At 47.2% G+C, this 21,942-nt stretch overlaps 1 protein-coding gene across 1 annotated transcript in view; it reads right to left on the reverse strand.

The window, feature by feature from the left end:
• Positions 1-11,860: 11,860 nt before the first annotated feature.
• Positions 11,861-21,942, reverse strand: part of ppan (peter pan homolog) — a 40,132-nt gene continuing 30,050 nt past the window's right edge. Inside the window, exon 12 of the mRNA XM_069927425.1 lies at positions 11,861-12,512. Within this exon, the coding sequence (XP_069783526.1) occupies positions 12,007-12,512 (506 nt within the window). The 3' untranslated portion in view covers positions 11,861-12,006. The remainder of the gene's footprint in view (positions 12,513-21,942) is intronic.

A 21,942-nucleotide genomic window follows, 5' to 3' on the forward strand; every position in this document is an offset into this window, starting at 1 on the left:
GCTATTATCTTATAATCTGTGTTAAGTAAAGATATTGGTCTATATGTCGCTGGTGTAAGTGGATCTTTCCCTGTCTTTGGTATTACTGTAATTATTGCTGTTTTACATGATTCTGGTAAGCTTTGTGTTTTATCAATCTGGTTGATTACTTCCAGGAGGGGAGGAATTAATAAATCTTTAAATGTTTTATAGAATTCTATTGGGAATCCATCCTCTCCTGGTGTCTTACTATTTGGTAATTTTTTAATTATCTCTTGTATTTCTACTGTTCCAAATGGTTCTGTTAATTTATTTTGTTCCTCTATTTGTAGTTTTGGTAGTTCAATTTTAGTCAAAAATTCATCTATTTTATCTTCTTTCCCTTCGTTTTCAGTTTGATATAGTTGTTCGTAGAATTCTTTGAAGTTTTCATTAATCTCCGTTGGATTATATGTAATTTGTTTGTCTTTTTTCCTTGATGCCAATACCATTTTCTTAGCTTGCTCTGTCTTAAGCTGCCATGCTAGGATTTTGTGCGTTTTTTCACCTAGTTCATAATATTTCTGTTTTGTCTTCATTATGTTCTTCTCCACCTTATATGTTTGTAGTATTTCATATTTTATTTTTTTATCTGCCAATTTTCTTCTTTTAGTTGTGTCTTCCTTCATTGCTAATTCTTTTTCTATATTTGCTATTTCCCTTTCTAACTGCTCTGTTTCCTGATTGTAGTCCTTCTTCATCTTGGTTACATAACTTATTATTTGCCCTCTAATGAATGCTTTCATTGCATCCCATAGTATAAACTTATCTTTCACTGATTCTGTATTTATTTCAAAGTACATTTTAATTTGTCTTTCAATGAATTCTCTAAAATCCTGCCTTTTAAGTAGCATGGAGTTTAATCTCCATCTATACATTCTTGGTGGGATGTCCTCTAACTCTATTGTCAATAACAGGGGTGAGTGGTCTGATAATAGTCTAGCTTTATATTCCGTTTTCCTAACTCTCTCTTGCATGTGAGCTGATAACAGGAATAGGTCTATTCTTGAGTATGTTTTATGTCTGCCCGAATAATATGAATATTCCTTTTCCTTTGGGTGTTGTTTCCTCCATATATCCAAAAGTTGCATTTCTTGCATCGATTTAATTATAAATTTGGTTACTTTGTTCTTTCTATTAATTTTTTTCCAGTTTTATCCATGTTTGAATCCAAATTAAGATTGAAATCCCCTCCTATTAGTATGTTCCCTTGCGTGTCTGCTATCTTCAAAAAGATATCTTGCATAAATTTTTGCTCTTCTTCATTAGGTGAATATACATTGAGTAAATTCCAAAACTCCAAATATATCTGACATTTTATCATTACATATCTCCCTGCTGGATCTATTATTTCCTCTTCTATTTTGATTGGTACATTTTTATTGATTAATATAGCTACTCCTCTAGCTTTTGAATTATATGATGCTGCTGTTACATGTCCTACCCAATCTCTCTTTAATTTCTTGTGTTCCACTTCAGTTAAGTGTGTCTCTTGCATGAATGCTATATCAATTTTTTTCTTTTTTCAGTAAATTTAACAGTTTCTTCCTTTTGATTTGGTTATGTATTCCATTAATATTTAAAGTCATATAGTTCAACATAGCCATTTCATACTTTGTTTATCTTTCCTTTCCGTTTTCTCATCATCACCTTTCCTTCTTATCCATTTCTGCTTTCTTTTTTTGAACACATTATAAGACAACATTTCTAAAGCATAAAATATTTCCATTATTCTCCTATCTAAAATTCCTTTAACCCCACTATCCCCTCCCCTTCCTGAGTTGCCCTTTGTCCCTTGTCGGGCAACCACATCTCCCCTCTCCATTTGGATTTGCGAAATCACTCGCAAGCGTCAACTGATTTCGCAGTGACTGTAATCCTTCCCCACCCAGCCCCCCCGAAAAGATTTTAATCTTCATATATAACAAAAGTACCGCTGGGTACTTTAAATGTGCCCTTTCTATTTCCATTTCTTCCTGTAATTCTGGTTCTCCTAGGACCCTGGGGATCCATTCTTTTATAAATTCTCTCATATTCTTGCCTTCTTCATCTTCCTTAAGGCCCACTATCTTTATATTGTTTCTTCTATTATAATTTTCCATTATATCTATCTTCTGAGCTAACAGCTCTTGTGTCTCTAACTTTTTAATCAGATTCTTCTAATTTCTTTTTTAAGTCATCTTCCATTTCTACGGCTGTTTCTCGTTCTTCCACCTTGTCCACTCTTTTTCCTATATCTGACATGATCATTTCTAATCTATTCATTTTTTCTTCTGTACTTTTTACTCTTCTTTTTATTTCACTAAATTCTTGTGATTGCCATTCTTTTATTGATTCCATATATTCTTTAAAAAAAAAATCCATGTACTTGCCCTTCCCTTCATCTTCCATTTCTCTGTGTTCTTCCTCCTCTTCTTCTGAGTCCACTCCAGGATCTGTGTCTCTTCTGGTTTTCTTGTTGGGTTGTTTGTTTTATCTTGTTGAGTATTTTTGGTCTTCTTATTTTTATTAGAAATGTCTTGCTGCTGGTCTTCTTCCTCTGGGTTGGTCATCTGTTGTTTCTTTGATTTCTTTTTACTCTCTTTTTTCTTGTTCTCGTTATTTTCTATGTTCTCCTCTTGCTGCTTTGTTGTGGTTGTCAATTTCAGCTGTGGAGATCGACTCCTCAGCTGGTCCCCCCTCCCGTCAGTGTTATTTTTGTCTTGCGCATCGCGCATGTGCGAGGAGTCACGCATGCGCGGTTGCGCACTTTTGTTTGGCTCCGTGAGCCATTTTTTTTAGTCCCGAGCTCGGTGCTTCAACTGACCTGAGAGAGCGGGCTTCTCTCTCCACAGCGGGCCTCCTCGGACAGGTAAGGCCTTCACCTTCTTCTTCCGACGTCTTTTCTTCTTCCCGTTGCTTTTGGCTTTTCTTTCTTCGCTGCCATCTTCTCCACACCTTTATTTTCACTTTATTTTAGTTTTTGTGTTTGTGCCTTTGTTTTTTCTCTGTTTTTTTTTAAACTTTTCCAGAGAGGGCTGGAGTTCCCCGACCGGCCACTACTCCATCACATGACTCCTCTCAAACAAATAACCTTGAATAAAATCTGGAATGTGCACTTCTATTACATGCTAATTTTTTTAAATACAAATTTAAAACTGTGGAACCCAGGAAAAATGCATCTTTATCTCAAACATTATGGAGTGCACTATAGATGGCAGGGTCACAAAGTGCTATAGGTCATCTGTAGGGCAATGGGACGACGCAGAATAATAGTTTGGTCCAGTCTAGATGGGCCAAAGGGCCTGTAGTTTGTGTGCTGTTGTTCTTTCTGGTTCTATGATGAAGAATCAGGACCAAAAACCTGATTGACCTATTGGGTGGATTAAATTAAACCTGTGCTCTTAGTCCGACTTTCCCCTCAATTTATGGTGCTCGCAGTGAAGAGCAGATCACTCAATTTTCTGTTGAATCATATGGCCTTCAGTCACAGGACATAGGCATACCTCACACTAACCAGGAAAACAACATACTTTATACTGTGCATGTACTGTGATGGAGTATATAGAGGTGTTTGGGAGATAAATTAGGAAAAGTTTGTTAGAGCAGGTCACAGAATGTTTCTAAGAGACTCATGGACTGTTGTTTGCAAAAGGCAACACCACACTTTGTCATGGTGCATATCAGTCACATCTCTGAGACACCACGTGTGTTCAGGACAGGGGATCTGTGCAGGACATGAGTGAAGGCCAAGATGGGGAAGGAAATGAGGAACTCAAAGAGGAACAAGGATGGGAGGAGTCACGTGATGGAGTAGTGGCCGGTAGGAGAATACCAGCCCTCTCCAGAAAAGAAGAAATAAAGTGAAGAAAATACAAAGTTCAAGAAACACAAAACATAACAAATGAAAGATAAAGTTGTGTAGAAAAGAAAGAAAATGGCACCCAAGAAAGAAAAAGTAAAAACAATGGGAAAAAAAGAAAAGATGACAGAAGAGAAAGGAGAAGACCTTACCTGCATGAAGAAACAGGGAGACGTCATGGAGAAGAGCGGGAGGGGCCGTGCACGCGCAGCGCGGGAGGGGCCGTGCACGCGCAGCGCGGGAGGGGCCGTGCACGCGCAGCGCGGGAGGGGCCGTGCACGCGCAGCGCGGGAGGGGCCGTGCACGCGCAGCGCGGGAGGGGCCGTGCACGCGCAGCGCGGGAGGGGCCGTGCACGCGCAGCGCGGGAGGGGCCGTGCACGCGCAGCGCGGGAGGGGCCGTGCACGCGCAGCGCGGGAGGGGCCGTGCACGCGCAGCGCGGGAGGGGCCGTGCACGCGCAGCGCGGGAGGGGCCGTGCACGCGCAGCGCGGGAGGGGCCGTGCACGCGCAGCGCGGGAGGGGCCGTGCACGCGCAGCGCGGGAGGGGCCGTGCACGCGCAGCGCGGGAGGGGCCGTGCACGCGCAGCGCGGGAGGGGCCGTGCACGCGCAGCGCGGGAGGGGCCGTGCACGCGCAGCGCGGGAGGGGCCGTGCACGCGCAGCGCGGGAGGGGCCGTGCACGCGCAGCGCGGGAGGGGCCGTGCACGCGCAGCGCGGGAGGGGCCGTGCACGCGCAGCGCGGGAGGGGCCGTGCACGCGCAGCGCGGGAGGGGCCGTGCACGCGCAGCGCGGGAGGGGCCGTGCACGCGCAGCGCGGGAGGGGCCGTGCACGCGCAGCGCGGGAGGGGCCGTGCACGCGCAGCGCGGGAGGGGCCGTGCACGCGCAGCGCGGGAGGGGCCGTGCACGCGCAGCGCGGGAGGGGCCGTGCACGCGCAGCGCGGGAGGGGCCGTGCACGCGCAGCGCGGGAGGGGCCGTGCACGCGCAGCGCGGGAGGGGCCGTGCACGCGCAGCGCGGGAGGGGCCGTGCACGCGCAGCGCGGGAGGGGCCGTGCACGCGCAGCGCGGGAGGGGCCGTGCACGCGCAGCGCGGGAGGGGCCGTGCACGCGCAGCGCGGGAGGGGCCGTGCACGCGCAGCGCGGGAGGGGCCGTGCACGCGCAGCGCGGGAGGGGCCGTGCACGCGCAGCGCGGGAGGGGCCGTGCACGCGCAGCGCGGGAGGGGCCGTGCACGCGCAGCGCGGGAGGGGCCGTGCACGCGCAGCGCGGGAGGGGCCGTGCACGCGCAGCGCGGGAGGGGCCGTGCACGCGCAGCGCGGGAGGGGCCGTGCACGCGCAGCGCGGGAGGGGCCGTGCACGCGCAGCGCGGGAGGGGCCGTGCACGCGCAGCGCGGGAGGGGCCGTGCACGCGCAGCGCGGGAGGGGCCGTGCACGCGCAGCGCGGGAGGGGCCGTGCACGCGCAGCGCGGGAGGGGCCGTGCACGCGCAGCGCGGGAGGGGCCGTGCACGCGCAGCGCGGGAGGGGCCGTGCACGCGCAGCGCGGGAGGGGCCGTGCACGCGCAGCGCGGGAGGGGCCGTGCACGCGCAGCGCGGGAGGGGCCGTGCACGCGCAGCGCGGGAGGGGCCGTGCACGCGCAGCGCGGGAGGGGCCGTGCACGCGCAGCGCGGGAGGGGCCGTGCACGCGCAGCGCGGGAGGAGCATTTCCTTTCTCTATCACCTGCCCATCCATATTCAAATACTTACTACAAACCTTCTTTGTTTGCATTTTGCTCCCTCCCCCCAACCATTCTAATTTAAAGGATTCTGTGTAGCCCTAGCAAATACCCCTGCCAGGATTCTGGTCCCCCTGGGATTTAAGTGTAACCCGTCCTTACTGTACAGGTCACATCTCCCCCAAAAAAGGTCCCAGTGATCCAGAGACTTGAAACCCTGCCCCTTACTCAACCCCTTCAGCCACATGTTAATCCTCCACCTCATTCAATTCTCACTGTCACGTTGCACAGGGAGTAATCCAGAGTTTACCCCCTTTACTGTCCTTCTTTTTAACTCCCTACCTAACTGCCTGTACTCACTTTTTAGGACCTCTTCTCTATTCCTCCCTATGTCATTGGTACCTACATGTACCACAACCTCTGGCTCCTGTCCTCCTACTTTAGGATATCCGGGACACGAGCAGCAACATCCCGGACCCTGGCACCAGGGAGGCAAACCACCATCTGGTTCTCCTTGCTGCGTCCACAGAATCCCCTATCTGTCCTCTTAACTATGGAGTCCCCTACCACTATTGCCCTCCTCTTCCTTTCCCTATCTTTCTGAGCTACAGGGGCTGAGCCCGTGCCAGAGGCACAGCCACTGCTGCTCCCCCCAACTTTGATGTCCTCCTCAACAGTACTCAAAGAGGCGTACTTATTGCTGAGGGTTACAGTCATAGGGCTCCTCTCTGGCACCTTACGTTTTTCTGTCCCTCTCCTAACTGTTACCCACCTTTCCTCCTCTCGTGGCCCTGGCGTGACCACCTGGCTGTTACTCCTGTCTATGACTTCCTGTTTCCCTAACCAGCCTGAGGTCATCGAGCTGCAGCTCTGGTTCCCTAACACGGTCACTAAGAATCTGCAGCTCGACACACCTCGTGCAGATATGGACATCCGGGAGTCTGGAAGACTCCAGGACCTCCCACATCTAGCACTCCCAACACAGCCCTAACACTCATCCTTTACCCCAATGAAGTAGTAATAAAGACTATCTTACCTTAATGTGCAGTGAGTCATCCTCAACCTGTGCTCCCACTCACTCGCTTGGGCCGCTCACTCGCTGTCGCTCCCAAAAACCTTTCCTTTACTTTAATACACTACCCAATGTGACCACTAGCACTGTCCAATCCTAACCAGTTTCCTTTAATTACTCCCACCTGCACTCCCTATTCAATTATTGTCTCTGCACTGAACAGCAATCCCCACCTAAATTATTAACTCTTAATTAAGACTAAATGACCACTCTACTCACATCCGTTCAGCACAGCACGCTCCCGCCTCTTCGCTCCTTGCCAACTGGACCTCAACTGAGGTAAGGTTTTCTTTGTTTTCAAAACTCCCTCCCTGCTGACGTCACCACACGCCTGCGCACTAGCACCCTCCCCCTTTTAAATTTTAACTTAAAATTAAATTAACTACTTTAACTTTACACCAACAAACCCTTCCCCTTACAATTTAAATAAATAAATACACACCTGACTTTTTAAATAAATAGATAAATTAGGACCACTCTACTCACGTCCGTTCAGCACAGCACGTTCCCGCCTCTTCGCTCCTTGCCATTAACCAGCCATTAACGAAGAAAATACAAGATGACTTAGAACATTGGAAAGATTTACCACTAACACTGACAGGAAGAGTAAATTGTATTAAAATGAATATCTTCCTAAGGATAAATACCTATTCCAATCATTGCCAATTCACCTAACAGAAAAATTCTTCAAGAAGCTAAAGAAAATAATAAGGAAATTCTTATGGAAAGGGGGGAAAACAGAGGATAGCACAAGATAAATTAATAGAATGGGACAAACAAGGGGGCTTACAGCTACCAAACTTTAAGAATTATTATAGAGCAGCACAATTAAGATACCTATCAGATTTTTATCAAACAAGGGAAAAACGAGATTGGTCCAGATTAGAGCTAGATAAAATAGGGGAGAAAGTACCTGAACATATACTATATAAGCTGGTGCAATATGGGAATTCACCAGTACTGCACCATCTGCTCAACATTTGGAAGAAGATTCACATAGAAAGGAATAAAACAAATGATCAACTACCAAAATTAATATTGACGCAAAATCAACGAATCCCTTTTACAATAGATAATCTTTCCTTTAGAGAATGGGAGAGAAAAGGAATCAAAAGAATAGAAAATTGTTTTTTGGGAAATAAATTATTATCCTTTGAAATTATGAAGTGCAAATATGGTATAACTCATGGTACAATGTTTGCATATCACCAACTGAAAACCTACTTGAAGGACAAATTGGGAAGCAGGCTGAGGTTACAAGAAGGAAACAGCTTTGAATATGTGATTACAGACACAATGATAATTAAAAGATTTATAACAAACATGTACATCAAACTGCAAGAGAAAGAAAATGACGAAATAAGCTATAAACCCCAAAAAAGTGGGAAAAAGATTTAAACAAAGGTAAAAAAATGAAATATGGGAAAAGTTGTGCTCTGGAACTATGAGAAATATAATAAACACGAGGTTACGCATGATACAATATAATTGGTTACCCTGGCTATACACCACGCCCCAAAAGTTAAATAACTGGGACCCAACAGTATCAGATAGATGTTTTCACTGTAAGAAGGAAATGGGAACAACAGTACATGCAATTTTGGGCATGTGAGAAAGTGAAAAAGTTTTGGGAAGATCAAAATCAGGTATTAAATAAAATCACAAAAAATCCAGAGATCTTTCTTCTAAGTAATACAAGAAGTAAAGAATTAGGCCTCAAACTGGATGAAGCGCAAAAAAGATTTATTTTGATAGCCTTAGCAGTTGCAAAAAAATGTATAATGTCAACCTGGAAATCAGAAGAGCCTGAGAGTACAGTAATGGTACATGGAAATGAACGTATTCCATTGGAAAAATAACATATAATTTAAAAAATAAAGTCACATTATTTGAACAAATTTGGGAGCCGTACATGGAACATAACAGAGAGGGCCTACCGCGGACCTCACCCCCTAAAATGATAAGACAAAATGACTTGATCCAGTGTGTGAAAGTAGAGGACACAATTTATTTTGTTTATTTTCATTGTGTGATGATTGTTTTATGGATTTATTGTATTGTATATGTTGAATGGTTAATGGGTTTGGAGGAGGGTGGGAAGGGGGGAGGGAAGGTAGGGGAGAAAAAGGGGAGAAAATGCCACTGTGTATATTCAAGAGAGAAATGTTTATGTATTTTGGTTGATATGGTTCACAGTGTGAAAAAAAAGAGGAACAAGGATGAGGGATGACAAAAAAATTTCCCACGGCACAGTTTAAAAACAAAGGATATTGTTAAAGAATACATTCAATAAAAATGCTTCAAAGGGTTAATGAATTGGGTGAGAAAAGTTGCCTTGTAAGGAAAGTGCGAATGTGACTGCCTTCTCACATGACCTTTCCTTCATTGTAGTGAGATACATCCTGTTTTTGCCCACTTGTCTGCAGACATCACAATGGAATGCATTGTTGTTGAAAACCAGAATCGCCAACTGTGCGAAACTTGTTCACGCAGATGCCCTGCCCGAACGTCTATAAAAATGGGATTCATTACTGCGACACAGGCTAGAGTAACAGCTAGTGCAGCGAGGTTGGTCTTGTGCAAGGGTGGCAAACCATAGCTTGCGAGCCGCCTGCAGCTCTCTGACATGCAAGGTGTAACATTTAAGAGGGAAATGTTTGTATGTATTTTGGTTGATATGGTTCACAGTATGGAAAAAAAGAGGAACAAGAATGAGGGATGACAAAAAAATTTCCCACGGCAGTTTAAAAGCAAAGGATATTGTGAAAGAATACATTCAACAAAAATGCTTCAAAGGGTTAATAAGGAACAGTAACTGGCACTTTTGACCCAAGAGCCCATGTCACCCATTTACTCCCAGATAGCCTAAAAACCCTGTACTTTTTTTTTATTCAGTGAGTGCCCAGAGACATGGAGAGACCATACAAACTCCTTACAGACAGCATCGGATTCGAACCCCAGTCGATGCCACTGCAACAGCGTTGCGCTAAGTGTGCCGTTCTCAACCTTTCTCTCCCCCACCCCCCCACATTACTAAGGGATTACTTAAAGTGGTAAACAAGTGTAAAAAAAGAGTTGAGAACCACTGGGTAAGAGTGATGCACCTGATTCCATGCGGACTCTGGGTGGAAACCAAATCCCATCAGGATTTATAGACTCGAGGAAACCTGCGGACAGGACTCCTCTCCCACCACCGCTGACGTCCACCGAGGACCCATTCTTGGAGAAGGAGTAAAATAAGGATGCAAGGTTCCAGAAAAGCGCCTCGGGACCAAAGACACTCTTACATTTCGATAGTACCTCTCATATCCAAAAGCGCTTTACTGCCACAACATTTTTCGGGCAGTAAAATGGGAAGTGCAAGCAACCAGGTTGTGCACAGCACACGGCCAGTCCCGCGATTCCGGGCCAGTCCCGCGATTCCGGGCCAGTCCCGCGATTCCGGGCCAGTCCCGCGATTCCGGGCCAGTCCCGCGATTCCGGGCCAGTCCCGCGATTCCGGGCCAGTCCCGCGATTCCGGGCCAGTCCCGCGATTCCGGGCCAGTCCCGCGATTCCGGGCCAGTCCCGCGATTCCGGGCCAGTCCCGCGATTCCGGGCCAGTCCCGCGATTCCGGGCCAGTCCCGCGATTCCGGGCCAGTCCCGCGATTCCGGGCCAGTCCCGCGATTCCGGGCCAGTCCCGCGATTCCGGGCCAGTCCCGCGATTCCGGGCCAGTCCCGCGATTCCGGGCCAGTCCCGCGATTCCGGGCCAGTCCCGCGATTCCGGGCCAGTCCCGCGATTCCGGGCCAGTCCCGCGATTCCGGGCCAGTCCCGCGATTCCGGGCCAGTCGCGCGATTCCGGGCCAGTCCCGCGATTCCGGGCCAGTCCCGCGATTCCGGGCCAGTCCCGCGATTCCGGGCCAGTCCCGCGATTCCGGGCCAGTCCCGCGATTCCGGGCCAGTCCCGCGATTCCGGGCCAGTCCCGCGATTCCGGGCCAGTCCCGCGATTCCGGGCCAGTCCCGCGATTCCGGGCCAGTCCCGCGATTCCGGGCCAGTCCCGCGATTCCGGGCCAGTCCCGCGATTCCGGGCCAGTCCCGCGATTCCGGGCCAGTCCCGCGATTCCGGGCCAGTCCCGCGATTCCGGGCCAGTCCCGCGATTCCGGGCCAGTCCCGCGATTCCGGGCCAGTCCCGCGATTCCGGGCCAGTCCCGCGATTCCGGGCCAGTCCCGCGATTCCGGGCCAGTCCCGCGATTCCGGGCCAGTCCCGCGATTCCGGGCCAGTCCCGCGATTCCGGGCCAGTCCCGCGATTCCGGGCCAGTCCCGCGATTCCGGGCCAGTCCCGCGATTCCGGGCCAGTCCCGCGATTCCGGGCCAGTCCCGCGATTCCGGGCCAGTCCCGCGATTCCGGGCCAGTCCCGCGATTCCGGGCCAGTCCCGCGATTCCGGGCCAGTCCCGCGATTCCGGGCCAGTCCCGCGATTCCGGGCCAGTCCCGCGATTCCGGGCCAGTCCCGCGATTCCGGGCCAGTCCCGCGATTCCGGGCCAGTCCCGCGATTCCGGGCCAGTCCCGCGATTCCGGGCCAGTCCCGCGATTCCGGGCCAGTCCCGCGATTCCGGGCCAGTCCCGCGATTCCGGGCCAGTCCCGCGATTCCGGGCCAGTCCCGCGATTCCGGGCCAGTCCCGCGATTCCGGGCCAGTCCCGCGATTCCGGGCCAGTCCCGCGATTCCGGGCCAGTCCCGCGATTCCGGGCCAGTCCCGCGATTCCGGGCCAGTCCCGCGATTCCGGGCCAGTCCCGCGATTCCGGGCCAGTCCCGCGATTCCGGGCCAGTCCCGCGATTCCGGGCCAGTCCCGCGATTCCGGGCCAGTCCCGCGATTCCGGGCCAGTCCCGCGATTCCGGGCCAGTCCCGCGATTCCGGGCCAGTCCCGCGATTCCGGGCCAGTCCCGCGATTCCGGGCCAGTCCCGCGATTCCGGGCCAGTCCCGCGATTCCGGGCCAGTCCCGCGATTCCGGACTCTGCCCCACTAGGCAATGGGTGAAGGGGGAACTCACCCATTTTACATGATGGCAATGCAGGCATCAGATCTCATCCTTCATCTCAATTCAACAGTCTCCAAAACCATTTTACAAGTGGGAATGGCCACTGTTGTGACCTTTGACAAAAACTCCTTTGACTCAACAGCTCACAATGTCTGTGAGCTGCTTTGAATAAAGCTTAATACTCAATGTAAAGGCATCATGACTGAAAATTTACTGACAGATTTACTCTTCATTTATAAATGAGCACTTTGACTTCAATGTGGAGAGAGCTAAATGCAGCATGTTACATGTCATTTTTACAGATGGGGATTCTTCAGGATTGTTCATGAACATTTTATTTGGCGTTGGAGCCCGGACGAGGGCCCTTGGTCCTGGAGCCTGGACGAGGGCCCTTGGTCCTGGAGCCCGGACGAGGGCCCTTGGTCCTGGAGCCCGGACGAGGGCCCTTGGTCCTGGAGCCCGGACGAGGGCCCTTGGAGCCCAGACCCATACCCTTCTCTGGATGCGGGCCCTTGGCCTTGGAGCCTGGACGAGAGCCCTTCATTGCTGAGGGCGGACGCGGGCCTTTGGCCTTGGAGGCCATCCGTTGGCGACCTTTGCCCTTGAGTGGAAAGCTACTCCGTTGCACCAATCTCTTGAATCTGGAATTAGGCAGGGAAGTGCCAAGAAGCCGAGATTTCCTCCCTTTCAGATTCTTCCTTCTGTTGTTCCTTTCATGTTCTAGCTGAATGGGTTGCTTTCTGGTAACTTCCTCCACGCCCTTAGATCTCTTGGCTTTCCCAGATGACGGGGACAATGTGCCTCTCTTCCTTTTCCGGTCTGAAGCTCTTGGGAACTGATCTGTTGAGAAATACAAGAAATAAACAAAAACTTACTGAAACGACACAAGCAGCCAGCAATCAGGACAAGTCATCAGGCAACCACGCAGGACAGGACCAGCTGTTCAACTCTTACTCCCAATCCATGACAGCAGCACAGTAATGAATAGGTGGGTCTGAGCCGACCATGGGAAGGACAGGACAGTTATCTTCAATCCCTTACACGAGTCGCTGCATCCAACCTTCATCCACAACTTTGCCACCTGTAGACTTGGCCAAACCCCAGCCCCCATCATTCTACATCCAAAACTCTGCCGGCGGCTCTGTTGAGAGAGTCGCACCAACCCACTGAGCGAATACCTCATGCACTACAACAGTTCCTGACTTAGCAGCATCTTGATTTTGAAATTCTCGTCCACATTCTGCCACCCTCCCGATTTCCTTCAACACCCCAGCTCTCGGAAACCTCAAATTCTGGCCTCTTGCTCCTCCATCCAAGCCCCGAATTTCTGGAATCCCTACCCAACCCCATCTGCCTCTCCACATGTGCCTTTGACCAAGCCTTTAGTTAGAATTTCTGCTCACATGGCAAGGGCCAGTTTATGTTTGAGAAGCTTTCTTTGAAACACTTTGGGATATTTTAAATTTAAATTAAATTTAGACATACAGCACAGTAACGGGCCCTTTCGGCCCACAAGTCCGTGCCGCCCAATTTACATTCAATTAACCTACACCTCTGGTACGTTTTGAACGGTGGGAGCAAAAGGGGAAAATCCATGTAGACACAGGGAGAACAGCGTGGGATTCCTTACAGACAGCGACTGCCCAAAGTTGTTCTCTACGGTGGGCTACCAGATGCTCCCTGCTCTGTTGGCTGCCCATGTCTTCGCTACAAAGACGTAATCAAGCGCGATCTCCACTCATTCCATCATACTGACTGGGAGGGCCTCGCAAAAAGTCGCACCGCATGGCATTCCGCGATTCGCAGCGGCACATCACAATGTGCCAGCAACTACAAGAAGCTCTGTGAGGGCAGAAGAGCTACAAGGCACCGTGTTCATCTTTGCTTGTAAAGGGATGGGCCATGAGGATGATTCAAATTCAAGTCCTGATTGCTGGCGCTGAAACAGATCTGACCGTTCTGCCCGATTATGTTATATTAAAGGTAGATGAAAGATATTGTTGAGAACTCTCTCGTCAGGAAAATCAGCTCACATTTAAAGCTATTTTTATCGTTATTAGTATTAGAACAGTAGATTCAGCTTAAATTAATCGCTATTCAGCAGGAAGCTTATTCAGGAGCAAACTTCTAAACAGTCTGGAGGATTTCGGCTCTGTTATCGTGCATTTCCAGAGTGTTTACCAAATGACTTGCAAACTGTTATTCTATAACATTCCTTTCCAAATTTGGGCACATCCAGCTGGTTGCATATTTCAAGCATCACACTTGCACCCATAATCGATTCGACATACAAGCAACTACAATGGATGCAAGTTTTTTTTAAAAATTGGGGCTTAATTAAATCAAATAAGACAAATTACAGCAAACCTACAGAAGAATCTCATCTTAATAATTGGTATAGACACTACAGCACAGGTCCTACATATTTACCTACCAAATTTAAAAAACTAAACCCTCCCTACCTCATAACCCTCCATTTTTCTTTCATCCATGGGCCTGTCTAAGAGTTGCTTAAATGCCCCTAATGTTTCAGCCTCCCTCATCATCCCTGGCAAGGCATTCCAGGCACCCACAACTCTGTGTGTGGGGCAGGGAGAGGTGGACTTACCCCTGTTGTCTCCCCTAAACTCCCCCCCTTCACTTTGTACAGATGCCCTCTTGGGTTTGCTACTCCCGCCCTGGAAAAAAAAGGCGCCGGTAGTCCACTTTATTTATGTCTCGTAGAATCTTGTAGGCCTCTAATTAAGTCATCACTCATCTTCGCTCCGAAGAGAAAAGTACCAGCTCTGCTAATCTTGCCTCATAACCTTGTCAATTCAGGCAACATCCTTGTAAATAACAATTACAGCACAGAAACAGGCCAACCTGGCACCTCCAGACCATGCCAAAACAGTTTCTCCTCTGCACCCTCTTCATAGTTTCCACATCCTTCCTGCAATGAGGTGCCCAGACTAAACACAATTCTTTGTGGTCTCACCAGAGGTTTGTAGATTTGCAACATGATCTCTCAATTCTTGAACTCAATCCCAATTAATGAAGCCCAGCATCCCATAGGCTTTCTTAACTATCCTATCAACCTGCGCAGCGACCTTAACAGATTTGGACCCCAAGGCCCCTTTGTTCTTCCACACTATTAAGTATACTCTGTCTTTAAATGTATCACCTCCCACTTATCCAGATTGAACTCCATCTGCCACTTTTCCGCCCAATTCAACATCGTGTCTACATCCTGTTATAACCTAAGACAACCTTCAACACTACCCACGACACCTCCAGCCTTCGCATCACCTGCAAACTTACTTCTTCTCGATAGATAGATCCCAGATAGATCCATGTCTCAGATAGATCCATGTCTCACTAGTCAGGCAGAATACTTTCCATCCACTACTGCTACTATTACTTGGCTTTATACAGGCAAGCCAACTCTATGCACACAGCCAAGGCTTCATGGATCCCATGCCTCAGGACTTTCTGAACCAGGCTCTCGTGAGGGATCTCGTCAAATGCCTTTCTAAAATCCATGTAGACCACATCTACTGCATTGCTCTCATTTTGGACCTACCCACACTGACTCAGTAGACAGTCCCTCTACAACCTCTTCCCCTTCTATCCATGATCAGTGATGCTACACCACCACCCCCACCCTAAGCCTTTTGAAACACCTAAATCCCGCTACCTGCATCAGCGTCCTTCCATCAGCTAAGTCCCTGTAACTGCCACAACATTGATCCACGCTCGAGGTTCATCTCCTTATTCCTAATAACCCTTGCATTGAAATAGGCTCCAACAGACTATATTTATGCTTCTTCCCTTCCTGACCTTCTTCACAAACACACAGCATATTACATCATCTTTTCCACCTTCTGCACTGGTTCTCTGCAAGCACATTCTGGTTCCCATTCCCCTGCCAAACCATCAGATGATTATCCCGACGTATCACAACTTGCATGATCCATTCACAGTCATTCTGACTAATCCTACGGAATTCATTCAGGTTCATTGCAGTTGAAGATTAGTAGATAACCATCAAATCATGACCCATCTTTGAAGCAGCCGTGTGGGGGCGAGGGCAGGTATCTGCTAGATGACATCCTCAGGGTAATCTTAAAAATAAGCAAGGAACAGAGGTACTCCAATGACCCCTTCCTGTTTTCCCTTCCATTTCGAGAGATCATGGCTAATCTTTTGCCTCATTTATTCTCCTGCCTATCTCCGTCAGTTAAAAGCTGGGTGCTCCCATCTCTCAGTGGTTCAGAGTTCCCACCTTCCACAATCCTGAATGATGAAATCTCTCCTCAGAGTCTGAGTTTTACAGCATGGAAACAGGTCCTTTGGCTGACCATGTTGCCCATCTGATCTGGGCCTATCCACCCATGAACCTGTCCAAATGTCTCAAACGTTTCTATTCAAAGTATGTCAAGCTTTCTCTGCATTTTTTAAACCAAATCCCTTAACTGCTTTATCTGGTATTGTTGGAGAGAGTGACTTGACGTTAACGGCAGCTGAGCTGCATGTATTAGCTTTTATTTCTCTTATGGTGAGGCGGGAGGTGCGGTTCAGATGGAGGGACGTTGCCCCGCCTCATCAAGCTCAATGGCTACCTAACGACACGTTTAAATTTGGAGAAGATTAGATGCTTAATTTCCGATTTGAATGCAAGTTTTCAAACACTGTGGGGACCCCTTTTTAATTACTTTTATAATCTTTGATTTTTTATGAAGGTGGAACTATCGACTAACGAGGTAATTTATCTCTCTGATAAGAATCCTGTCATTTTTTGGCCAAACAGCTGCTTTCTCGGTAATGGGTTTGATTTTCCTTTTTTTAAATAAAAAATATCAATACAATAGAATCTGTTTGATTAAAATCTGGAGAACCTTGGATGAAATATGATTTAAGTGTAATTTTTTCTCTGGCAGATCAATCCTTACACCCAGCACCTGTGTGAACCCAGACCACCCACAAACTGGAGGAGCAGCAGCTAATTTTCCATCCCGGGTGGCATTAATGTCAATTCCTCCAGTTTCTGTTAGCCTCCTCTCAGTTTTATCCCTCCCTCTTGTCTTCTTTCCTCCAGCTCTCCACCTCCTTCCTTCTCCATTCAGAGCCATTTCCCCCCCCCCCCCCCCACCCCACCCCGTTTGCTGGTCTTGCCCTCTCTCCCTATTAACTCCTGCCTGTGGGACAGAGCTCCTCTCCCTGCTTGTTTTCTCCACACCCCCCCCCCCACACCATTTTGATCGGGCTACTGCCTACATGTTGCTCATACCTTGATGAAGGGCTCAAGCCTGAAATGTTGATTATGTATCTTTTTCTGTACGAAGGACACGGTTTTACCTTATTTACTCCAGTGTTGTGCTTTTACTTCAACCACAGTGTCTGCAGACTTTCGTGTTCTACTTTTGAAAATATTTGCCATCAGCTTCCTTTTCAACCTTTCCCCTCTCACCTCACACCTATGGCCCCTCTAAAACAAGTCTCCAGTCCTGGAGGAAAGACTGAGATCATCACCAACTATATCAACGCCTCACATCAGACCTCTTCATCCTGAGACTACGTCTCCCAGTTGAAGCACATGAACAGAAAGGTTGTTTCCCATGGTGAGAGGACTTGAGGATTGAAGGCCATCCACTTAGAACAGGAACCTCTTCAGCCAGAGGTGGTGAATCTGTGGGATTTGTCACTGGTGTGGGCGGAAGGCGTATTCAAGGCAGAGATTGATAGGGTTCTTGATTAGCTGGGGCATCAAAGGATGTTAGGGGCGGGGGGGGGAGACTTGGTAGCAGGGCTGTGTGGGGAAATGGATCAGCTCATGATTAAATGGTGGGACAGACCTCAATGGGCTGAACAGCTCCTAATGTCTTATGGTCTAGTCCGAGTTCCAGCCAAGTTTACCCTTTCGATTCACCTCAGAATCGTACGTTTTTGCCTCGACTTTTCAAAACCCAGAGAGCATTTTTGTTGTCTGGTTTAATCTAAATGAGAATGACAGTTGTATTCTTTGACCGAGGGTTGGGAAGGGAAATGGCAAGATACACAAAACTAAAACAATAGAATATAAACATTAGTTTGGAGGAAGGTCTTGACTAAAGATATGCTGGAGAATAATATTTATCCAAAAACTACAAAAATGAAAAAACATAATTTAATCTTCTGTTAAGTTTCATATTTTTAAAATTAAATTTAGACATTTAGCACTATAACAGACCCCTCTGACCGACGAAACCATGCCCCCTTAAGTACCACAATTAACATACAACCCCTATGTGCAATTTGAAGGGTGGGTGGAAACCAGAGTACCCGCGAAAAACCCATGCACACACACACTCAAACTCCTTAGTGTTGGATTTGAACCCGCACCCCTGATGCTGCGGTAGTGTTACGCCAACCACAACCCAAACCATGCCCGAGAAGCCTTCAGAGATGAGGCAAAAACAAATCCATCTGGGAAATCCAAACCTTCATGGGGTATAGATTCATTTACTCATCATCAAGACATGGGAGATTTTTAATCACCCCAAGAGTATTTTTCAGGAAGAAAATCAAAATTCAAATGCAAGATCCTTTGCATTTCACCTCGAGTCTTGCCACAGAGATGCGTTAACTCTCTCCCATCATTTTTATTTCGATTACAGTGTCTGCAGGCTTTGTGGTTTATTCCCACATACGCAGTGTGTCTGAAAGCCATCAAACAGTAAACATACAGTTTGTCCCAAACAAATATCGGGTATGTGATTAACAGTTGATCTACAATCACTTGCAGTTGCTGGAAGAGTTTCAAATTCCTACTGCCCTGTTGCTCTCCGTCTTATAATTTTAACAACAGGATGAAATAAGGTGATCCTCAGAAATATCTGGCAGTGCAAGTGGTGAATTGTGATGGGAGAGAGTTAACGCATCTCTGTGGCAAGACTCGAGGTGAAATGCAAAGGATCTTGCATTTGAATTTTGATTTTCTTCCTGAAAAATACTCTTGGGGTGATTAAAAATCTCCCATGTCTTGATGATGAGTAAATGAATCTATACCCCATGAAGGTTTGGATTTCCCAGATGGATTTGTTTTTGCCTCATCTCTGAAGGCTTCTCGGGCATGGTTTGGGTTGTGGTTGGCGTAACACTACCGCAGCATCAGGGGTGCGGGTTCAAATCCAACACTAAGGAGTTTGAGTGTGTGTGTGCATGGGTTTTTCGCGGGTACTCTGGTTTCCACCCACCCTTCAAATTGCACATAGGGGTTGTATGTTAATTGTGGTACTTAAGGGGGCATGGTTTCGTCGGTCAGAGGGGTCTGTTATAGTGCTAAATGTCTAAATTTAATTTTAAAAATATGAAACTTAACAGAAGATTAAATTATGTTTTTTCATTTTTGTAGTTTTTGGATAAATATTATTCTCCAGCATATCTTTAGTCAAGACCTTCCTCCAAACTAATGTTTATATTCTATTGTTTTAGTTTTGTGTATCTTGCCATTTCCCTTCCCAACCCTCGGTCAAAGAATACAACTGTCATTCTCATTTAGATTAAACCAGACAACAAAAATGCTCTCTGGGTTTTGAAAAGTCGAGGCAAAAACGTACGATTCTGAGGTGAATCGAAAGGGTAAACTTGGCTGGAACTCGGACTAGACCATAAGACATTAGGAGCTGTTCAGCCCATTGAGGTCTGTCCCACCATTTAATCATGAGCTGATCCATTTCCCCACACAGCCCTGCTACCAAGTCTCCCCCCCCCCGCCCCTAACATCCTTTGATGCCCCAGCTAATCAAGAACCCTATCAATCTCTGCCTTGAATACGCCTTCCGCCCACACCAGTGACAAATCCCACAGATTCACCACCTCTGGCTGAAGAGGTTCCTGTTCTAAGTGGATGGCCTTCAATCCTCAAGTCCTCTCACCATGGGAAACAACCTTTCTGTTCATGTGCTTCAACTGGGAGACGTAGTCTCAGGATGAAGAGGTCTGATGTGAGGCGTTGATATAGTTGGTGATGATCTCAGTCTTTCCTCCAGGACTGGAGACTTGTTTTAGAGGGGCCATAGGTGTGAGGTGAGAGGGGAAAGGTTGAAAAGGAAGCTGATGGCAAATATTTTCAAAAGTAGAACACGAAAGTCTGCAGACACTGTGGTTGAAGTAAAAGCACAACACTGGAGTAAATAAGGTAAAACCGTGTCCTTCGTACAGAAAAAGATACATAATCAACATTTCAGGCTTGAGCCCTTCATCAAGGTATGAGCAACATGTAGGCAGTAGCCCGATCAAAATGGTGTGGGGGGGGGGGTGTGGAGAAAACAAGCAGGGAGAGGAGCTCTGTCCCACAGGCAGGAGTTAATAGGGAGAGAGGGCAAGACCAGCAAACGGGGTGGGGTGGGGGGGGGGGGGGGGAAATGGCTCTGAATGGAGAAGGAAGGAGGTGGAGAGCTGGAGGAAAGAAGACAAGAGGGAGGGATAAAACTGAGAGGAGGCTAACAGAAACTGGAGGAATTGACATTAATGCCACCCGGGATGGAAAATTAGCTGCTGCTCCTCCAGTTTGTGGGTGGTCTGGGTTCACACAGGTGCTGGGTGTAAGGATTGATCTGCCAGAGAAAAAATTACACTTAAATCATATTTCATCCAAGGTTCTCCAGATTTTAATCAAACAGATTCTATTGTATTGATATTTTTTATTTAAAAAAAGGAAAATCAAACCCATTACCGAGAAAGCAGCTGTTTGGCCAAAAAATGACAGGATTCTTATCAGAGAGATAAATTACCTCGTTAGTCGATAGTTCCACCTTCATAAAAAATCAAAGATTATAAAAGTAATTAAAAAGGGGTCCCCACAGTGTTTGAAAACTTGCATTCAAATCGGAAATTAAGCATCTAATCTTCTCCAAATTTAAACGTGTCGTTAGGTAGCCATTGAGCTTGATGAGGCGGGGCAACGTCCCTCCATCTGAACCGCACCTCCCGCCTCACCATAAGAGAAATAAAAGCTAATACATGCAGCTCAGCTGCCGTTAACGTCAAGTCACTCTCTCCAACAATACCAGATAAAGCAGTTAAGGGATTTGGTTTAAAAAATGCAGAGAAAGCTTGACATACTTTGAATAGAAACGTTTGAGACATTTGGACAGGTTCATGGGTGGATAGGCCCAGATCAGATGGGCAACATGGTCAGCCAAAGGACCTGTTTCCATGCTGTAAAACTCAGACTCTGAGGAGAGATTTCATCATTCAGGATTGTGGAAGGTGGGAACTCTGAACCACTGAGAGATGGGAGCACCCAGCTTTTAACTGACGGAGATAGGCAGGAGAATAAATGAGGCAAAAGATTAGCCATGATCTCTCGAAATGGAAGGGAAAACAGGAAGGGGTCATTGGAGTACCTCTGTTCCTTGCTTATTTTTAAGATTACCCTGAGGATGTCATCTAGCAGATACCTGCCCTCGCCCCCACACGGCTGCTTCAAAGATGGGTCATGATTTGATGGTTATCTACTAATCTTCAACTGCAATGAACCTGAATGAATTCCGTAGGATTAGTCAGAATGACTGTGAATGGATCATGCAAGTTGTGATACGTCGGGATAATCATCTGATGGTTTGGCAGGGGAATGGGAACCAGAATGTGCTTGCAGAGAACCAGTGCAGAAGGTGGAAAAGATGATGTAATATGCTGTGTGTTTGTGAAGAAGGTCAGGAAGGGAAGAAGCATAAATATAGTCTGTTGGAGCCTATTTCAATGCAAGGGTTATTAGGAATAAGGAGATGAACCTCGAGCGTGGATCAATGTTGTGGCAGTTACAGGGACTTAGCTGATGGAAGGACGCTGATGCAGGTAGCGGGATTTAGGTGTTTCAAAAGGCTTAGGGTGGGGGTGGTGGTGTAGCATCACTGATCATGGATAGAAGGGGAAGAGGTTGTAGAGGGACTGTCTACTGAGTCAGTGTGGGTAGGTCCAAAATGAGAGCAATGCAGTAGATGTGGTCTACATGGATTTTAGAAAGGCATTTGACGAGATCCCTCACGAGAGCCTGGTCAAATATATATATATATATATATGTATACATATATATGTGTATATATATATATATATATATATGTATACATATATATGTGTATATATATGTATGTATACATATATATGTGTATATATATGTGTGTATACATATATATGTGTATATATATGTGTGTATACATATATATGTGTATATATATATGTATACATATATATGTGTATATATATATGTATACATATATATGTGTGTATATATATGTATACATATATA

This window comes from Narcine bancroftii, chromosome 3 (assembly GCF_036971445.1).
Source record: "Narcine bancroftii isolate sNarBan1 chromosome 3, sNarBan1.hap1, whole genome shotgun sequence".
NCBI lineage: Eukaryota > Metazoa > Chordata > Chondrichthyes > Torpediniformes > Narcinidae > Narcine > Narcine bancroftii.